The sequence below is a fragment of the Clinocottus analis genome, unplaced genomic scaffold (assembly GCF_023055335.1).
Source record: "Clinocottus analis isolate CAN_PGR_092001 unplaced genomic scaffold, fCliAna1.0.p SCAF_6, whole genome shotgun sequence".
Lineage (NCBI taxonomy): Eukaryota > Metazoa > Chordata > Actinopteri > Perciformes > Cottidae > Clinocottus > Clinocottus analis.
In genome coordinates, this window is record NW_027176218.1 from 15,535,324 (window position 1) to 15,542,944 (window position 7,621).

Below are 7,621 nucleotides of genomic sequence, written 5' to 3' on the forward strand. Positions count from 1 at the left end.
CTTTAGTATTCGCAGAGATAGAGTGGGGATTTCTTATTGAAATCCCACAATATATATATATATATATATATATATATATATATATATATATATATATATATATATATATATATATATATATATATATATGGCATATATTGGTGTAAAAGGAAAAAAGGAAATTAAATGGTAGATAAAGCTGCAAAAGAGCCTCACCCTCCACAAAAAAAAGTTCAGTAACTCAGAAGCAAAAAGTATGATTAAACAAAGGTTGAAGGGGAGGTTGCAGAAGCAGTGGAAGGAAGACAGAAAGGACAATGGTTTTACCGAGTTCAGAGGACAGTTGGAGAAATTAGATACGCAGGAAGGAATAGGGGAGATGAACCAGTCATCAATACTTGGATTTGGACACACTGGTCTTAACAGTGCGACTATTGTGGGCAAATAACTCAAAGCGTAAGTGGTATCTATTTCAGTATCTTAGACAAACTAATACCAATTTTATTTGATTTGATTTAAAATGTAAGTACGAGCTAGTCATCCGGATTCACCCTCCTTACCAGTTGGTGGCGACCATGCGCAAATTCGTTGTTTGCCAACCGACAATAATATTGAAAGAAGAAGAAAAGGAACAGGAGGAAGTAGCAGAAGAAGTAGAAGAAGTAGAAGAAGAAGAAGAAGAAGAAGAAGAAGACGACCACAACAACGAGCTTAGACAGGTAGTCCCATCTTTAGAAGCTTTTTTTCGAGCAGGCTTACATCCCGGAAGCTTGTGGGCCGAAACCAGCTCTGACCTCAGCCGCTAGTTAGTTGAATGTGAACTCGCTGAATAGACACTATAACGTCAGTCATGGGAGGGCGAAGATAAACAATTACATAGTTTAGGAGGGGAGCCGCCCACCGATGTATGACCATAAGGATCCAGCTCTGGGACAGCAGCAGCCGAAAGGGGTCGAAGGAGGAACAACTGCTCAAACCAGGACTGGAACAAAGTCCGGATCAGACTCGACACTTGTGAGTACGATGGGAGCTGTTATACACTGGCTCGGCGATGTCGCCGCAGTGACTCTCCTCAAAGCGCGGCGGACTTTATTCCAGGCTGCCATCCTGTTTTTGGTCCTGCTGCTGCTGATGTGGGTGTCCATCTTTCTCTATGGAAGCTTCTACTACTCCTACATGCCCACCGTGAGCTTCTCCACCCCCGTGCACTTCTACTACACCTCTGATTGTGATGCCTCCGAGTCACTGGTCTGCTCCTTCCCCAAGGCCAACATCTCTTTCATGAAGAATGAGAGAGACCAAGTGATGGCTTACGGTCAGCCTTATCGAGTGTCTTTGGAGCTGGAGATGCCAGAGTCTCCGGTGAATGAAAACCTGGGTATGTTCATGGTCAAGATGTCTTGCTACACCAAGGGTGGGAAGACGGTCTCATCGGTGGGCCGATCCACGATGCTGCATTACCGCTCCAGTCTTCTGCAGAGCCTGAGCACGTTGCTGTTCTCTCCTTTCTTTCTGACTGGGATGGCTGAACAGAAGCAGCTCATAGACGTTGAGCTCTTCTCAAACTACAAGACGAATGCTTTTCAGCCCTCCATCGGTGCGGTCATTGAGATCCTGTCAAAACGAGTGCAGATTTACTCTTCCCAGCTCCGTATCCATGCTTACTTCACTGGTATACGATATGTTCTGTACAACTTCCCCCTGACGTCTGCAGTGATCGGCGTAGCCACCAACTTTGCCTTCCTCAGTGTCATTGTGCTGTTCAGCTACCTGCAGTTCATATGGGGCGGGATCTGGCCCCCGAACCAAGTAAGAGTCCGGGTTATGATGGGGGACAACACCCGCATCCAGCAGAGGAGAGAGGAGGCTCGGAAGCGCATGGAGAAGGAAAGCTCGCAGAACGACCTCCGTGCTCCTGAAGTGATTGGTTCTGTGACGGAGGCGTCTGATTTCAAGGGAGATGACGAGGTGGCAGGGCCGTCGTCAAAGAGTCCCTCAGAGACCATATATGCCTCGGGGACTGATGTGCCTGACGCCAAGGAGGACGAGTCTCCTGACTCAAAGAAGCCCGAGGAAGAAGACAGCTCAGACGCGTTGGATGAATGCCAAGAGCCTCAACCGGAGGAGACCACCCTCCGACAGAGACCTGGGCCGTGGATGAGCCTGTGATCGATGCCACGGCACACAGCAAAAGCACTTATAGTATATGCCTACTGTTCGGTCAAATATAATACACGCTTTGTTTTAGCTAACAAACTACTGCGTATTGTCTCGTGTTAAGTCGTTAACCTAAATGTAACTTTGACCTCTTTTCCTGCATATTGTCTACAGCACTTCTCAGTCGTATGTTTCACCATTTTGACAATGGCCATATCAGGAGATACTACATTCCAGCGCTGGCTTCTCCAACAGAATATGGCCTTACCATTCAGGTGTTAGTTAACATTTTAACACACCCTTTGAAAGTCAGTTGACCTGTAATGTTGCATTTTCTCATATCCCGGCCAGCCGTCAATAGCTGAATGCACACATCCTGACATGTCTCCCATGTTAACGCAATGAGGCAGCAACTCGTTATTACTAGTTCATATGTCGGTACAAAGGATGCTGTTTATGAGTGTAGCTGCCAAGTACTTGGAGCAGAATTTGTTGAGTTTTTGTATTTCAAAGAATGTTCCACACCCTTTTTAAAGGATACCAATAAACGAGACTCGTGATACTTTTTTCACAGAGTCTCTTTCAGAGCAATTAGATTTGGAAGATGCGGCCAAAATAGTGTCTTTGTTTTTGACAGCTGGCTGTAACACTTGCGTCCAGCCTGAGGGACACAAGGAACGTGTTACATTTATTTAACTTTTTTAATCAGATACTTCTCTCAGTTCAATAGGTGATTTACCAACTATGGCATAACTGGTTGAAGCTGCAATGCTTTTCTAAATTGCATTCTTTTCTTTTTGGTTTTCATTACATCTTCACTATTCTTTTGTATTCAATGTCTGTTACAGTGCAGCTTAAACACTGTACTTTTTGGTTGGGGAAGTGTTATTTATGTTGTTTAAACAAATGCACCAAGCTATTTTAGATTGGTATTTTAAGTAATATAAGTCTGATAATTAAACACTTTTGTATGCAACTATAAGAAGGAGAAGTGAAGCTACTGTTTTAAAATACTTGTTGTTGAAGCAGGAATTGTTGGATTTAAGCACAGCCCCCATGTATTTAACCGAGACTTTAGGGGAGCCAGGGTTGAAGCCTTAAGTGAGTTGATGTGAGAGTTTGTGCAGGTGACACAGGATTATGTTCCAAAGAGATTGTTAAACATGATGCATTTATAATCTGTCATCTTGTATTCTGTCATGGTAATGTCCTTGCAAATGCTTCTGAAGTTATGTGAGTCGGTGTTATTTATGTCTTGAACAAATAAAAAAAAAACATGCAATGGCACACTTTTCATTTATTATTGTCTCTTGTGTACATATTGGTGAAATTCCTGGATTGAACTCTGGATTTACATATTTCTTTTGTCTATAGATAAATCTCATACTTCTTGCACTTCAAAGAGAGTTTAAGAGAATAATTACATTACAACTTAATGCTTCTGAGTTTTTCATTTTGTGTGTACTGTATGAGATTTCTGGACCCAAACATAATACTTTTTATGTCGGAATGTTTTGTTAAACACAAGGAAAAGATCAATTTGTCTTTATGTGCAAATTTCACATTTGAGGAGGGTTTTTATAGTAGTATTAATAATATTTTATATTACTAAAATATGGGTTATGAATCAAATCAGAAAGCATTGTTAAAACAAATGGCTATTTGATATATGATCATTACAAAAATTTTACCTTTAGAGACAAATACAAACCGTCATCTATTGTCTCAAAAGGATCCTTTCTGAAATGACGTCGACTAAGATGAAGTCATTACTGTTTTAACATTCTACGATGTGTTGAACCTTTTGTATCATTTTGATGATATTCCGATAAAATATGAAAAAGGATTCATGAGTCTTAAACAACAGTGATGTTAAACACACAGGACCAACATCGTTTTGACATTTACTGTGCCCCTTAGGGCATATTGTAAAACAAGCGTGACAGTGTGGTAAAGCGCCCTGTTAGTGAAGTTTAGGGATTTCAGTGTGCGAGTATGATCCAAGATGTTTATCTTTGACGCACACTGTACAGCGTTTGATAGATAAAATAGAATGACGTCTGTATATATTCGTAGAATCTCTGAGAGTTACATAAACGCACAATGAAGTTAGTCTTTTTAATACAGTAGTTCAGTGTGTTCACGATCATCACATTTCCAGTTAAAAGATGGGTATGCAGATATTTGAAATCCTTTGCCTACGCTTTGCCAAAAAGGATTACAAATTCCTCAAAAGATACATTGTGGAATAACATTGTAACTTGTTTACAGAACATTTTCCTGGAATGCGGAGGAATTGGAAAACTGCATTTACGATCCGTTTCGGATGCAAACCTTACGGCGATGATATTAAGGCGCATTAGCAGCCTCTATTCAAAGCCACAGCCCCAATCTATCTGATGAATTATGCATTGGTCTGGATAAGGAGTGCACTAATTGACTTAAACCATCCATCACATGTATTAAAAACCTCACCGTACTTAGCCTCAGCAGGTACAGATATTATCTCCGACTCTGCTTGAACACAAATCTGTGTCATGAATCCTTTTTGTTTCCTGGGTCTCTGCTATACTGACCAACTCCATAGCTTACACACCAGAAATACATGCAATATTTTCATTTCCCAGATGTCCCACAACCTGTAATAATGTGTAAAGATAGTTTATGATTGTCCCAAAAGATAATCATTGAATCTGATGTTGACTTTTTAACAATTTATAACCTTATTGTTGTTGCAGCTATTATTTGAAGTAGTTTATAGAGTTTTACTAATTCAAATAAGACACTAACATACAGTGTAAATATCCCATCATGTTCAACACTTTATTTCTGGATTCAAATTCCCCTTTTACACACGTTTTTGTCTAGCATGTCCAACAACTTGGTATTACCGTATATGGACCAAATGCCATACGCCTGATGTACAACACTCCGCTCGGCTTTAAGTGTTCCACTTGAACGTCATCCTGTCCTGCCGGGCCTCTCCAAAGCTGAAGGTCACTTTGTTCCTTGACCCTAAACATTGTGCTCCTCCTCGGCGCGTACCTCTGGGACCTCCGCCACAGTCTCACTCGCTGCTTTTGACCCATTATCTTCCGGCAAATCATCGGGGCTTTCCGCCCACCGTCCGACTCTTCTGACTCCCTCGCCCACCACGGGGGCATTAAAACAGGGGTTGTGGTCATAGATGACAAGTTTCAACCCTTGCATGTGAGACAGAGCTGGGAAGACACGTATTTTGTTCCGATCCACATCAATGACCGCTAAAAGGTGCATTTCCAGCAACACTGGTGGGAACGCAGCCAGCTGGTTCCCAGCAAGCCAGATACTTCGAAGCTCTTCCAGCCCTCTTAGCTCTGTTGGTAAACTCTCTATCTGGTTATAACCGAGGTGCAGGGTCTTTAGATTAGGGAGCTCACAAACCACCTGTGGGAAAACAGTGAAGCAATTAGTCTCCAGCCACAGAGTATTCAGTTCCTTGAGCTCTCTTAGTTCTCTGGGGAGGCTGTAAAGCTTGTTGTTACCCAGGTAAAGGATGCTGAGCTGTGGCAATCTGCAAACAGCTGCAGGTAGCTCTTCGAAGCAGTTAAAGTCTAGGGCTAAGAGCTGCAGCTTCTTCAGGCCCTGCAGCTCAGCCGGTAAGCTGCTGAGGTTGTTGTCACTCAGGTAGAGCTTCACCAGCTCATCGAAGACACAGGCAGCAACTGGCAACCGACGCAACTGCCGGCTGCTCAGGTCCAGGGTCCGATCAAGTGGCATTTCCTTGAGGTCCCCCACGAGAAAGCGTTGACAGCGTTCTGAGGGAATGAAGGCAACCACGCCTCGCATGGCATTACCCATCTTGCTGCAGTGTCTGACGCACCACTGGTCCTCCACATCAATTGCAGGGTAAACAAGGGTTGCACTGAAGTAGGCTGTTGGCGCCTTCAAGTCATTTTCATGGCATCCCATTAATGCTCCATCACGGCCCCATTGGAGTTATTGATCTTGAGACAAAAAAACAAGTTTGCAACAATGTAATGCACCTTTGAAATACTGCATCAGTTTATAAAGCCGCATGTAGCAGCAATTACAGGATTATGGGGCTGAATTACACCGTTTCGTTGGATAAACACCGTGAAAACAAGCACCACCACTTGTTAACAAGAAAACAGAAAACATAATAAGCTTAAAATGATCATCTTAATTGAAAATGGAAAACGCACCCACCTTCCATGGTTTTCCTGTTGATGTCAACGACTCTGAGCATCTCCTACAGTAAGCCATTTGTTTATCCAAGTTAATGGGCTGAAAATGTATTGTATTCCCTGGGATGATATTCCCCAGTGCAGTCCTCTCAGCATCGCTCAGTGGCTCTGAGCTTTGCCCTGACTTTCATGGTGAGAGCAACAGCTAGCTACTCTCTCCTCCCTATTTGTGCCTAATGACTTTCCCCTCTTCTTCTCTGAGATGACAGAGGTGGGAGAGAGAGACCGGGAGGGGCAGGGTGGAAAGCTAAAGAAGTGGCTTGTGATGAAGGAGTAACGATGGTCATTTACATCCTGTTTTAATCTGCCCGGACGCAATTCTGGGTCTGTGCCACTGGGCGAGTCAAGTAGGCCTGTCCTGTGGAATAATCTCAAGAATTTCCCCGTGAGCGCAGGGAGACGGAGCTATGTGTTAATAGTTCAGACATAGATTGTGGTAATTAATTTAGTGTTTTTGCAGGGCGGGGAAATTAAGTTACAGGGTGCATGGCTCTGTCGAATTTGTAACTGTGTTAACTGTGTTTCAATCATTGTGGAGACAAGACTTTTGTGCCATAACCACTCTAAAAACACCACAAATGGAGGTTGCTTTTAGTTTTCCATATTGTTTTAAAAACCGAATATCATTTCCTCTTTTTCTTTGTTGGGGGAAAGTTCCCCCGAACTGTCTGAGGTGTGATTTGCCTATACTATCGTGCATACTTTCATTAGGGCTATTTTCCAACTAGATACAACTGAGAAGGAATTTCATTGTCCTTATCAGAAGTATACTGTTTGCCCCTTGTCTGTTTTCACTCACTGACAGACTGTTTTTAGCACTTGTCCTTGTCCTTATCCACTGCTCAGGGGCCTCAAACATGCAACAGTAGGCCTACAACCCCGTGGAACCATGTGAATGCCATTATAGACCCTGCTCATGGCAAACAGTTTGAGATGCGATAGCAGGAAAAGCACAGAAGTAATTAATTGTCCTATTAGGCGATTACTGGAGTACTTACTGTAATGATGTCATCATTAATGCCACCACTAACCTGCTTTTCCTGTCATGACAAGTCAAAATGTCTGCTGTCAAAAGGGTCTCCAAAAGCTTATTATTTCATATAAAAAAATAACTGATATGTCCAAAAATACGAAATAAATAGTATTAAAAGTTATAAAACACAATTTTGATACAGGGCCCCTCCAGATGGCGGGACCTCAAGATCATATTATGTTGTTATGAATGTGTTTTTAATTGT

The 7,621-nt window shown here is 42.4% G+C and overlaps 2 protein-coding genes across 2 annotated transcripts; one reads left to right on the forward strand and one right to left on the reverse strand.

Annotated features, from left to right (window-relative positions):
* The first annotated feature begins 507 nt into the window (after positions 1-507).
* On the forward strand, positions 508-3,423 carry LOC137804656 (seipin-like). The gene has a single exon (XM_068604018.1). It carries the CDS (start codon positions 883-885, stop codon positions 2,146-2,148), a length of 1,266 nt encoding a protein of 421 aa, XP_068460119.1. The 5' UTR covers positions 508-882; the 3' UTR covers positions 2,149-3,423.
* Positions 3,424-5,151: 1,728 nt separating this feature from the next.
* On the reverse strand, positions 5,152-6,014 carry lrrc10 (leucine rich repeat containing 10). The gene has a single exon (XM_068603948.1). The coding sequence runs from the start codon at positions 5,974-5,976 to the stop codon at positions 5,152-5,154; it is 825 nt and encodes a 274-aa protein (XP_068460049.1). The 5' UTR covers positions 5,977-6,014.
* Between the last annotated feature and the right edge of the window lie 1,607 nt (positions 6,015-7,621).

Coding starts and splice junctions, on each gene's coding strand:
- lrrc10 (XM_068603948.1), bottom strand. CDS start 5,976: ATGGGTAATGCCATGCGAGGCGTGGTTGCCTTCATTCCCTCAGAACGC.
- LOC137804656 (XM_068604018.1), top strand. CDS start 883: ATGTATGACCATAAGGATCCAGCTCTGGGACAGCAGCAGCCGAAAGGG.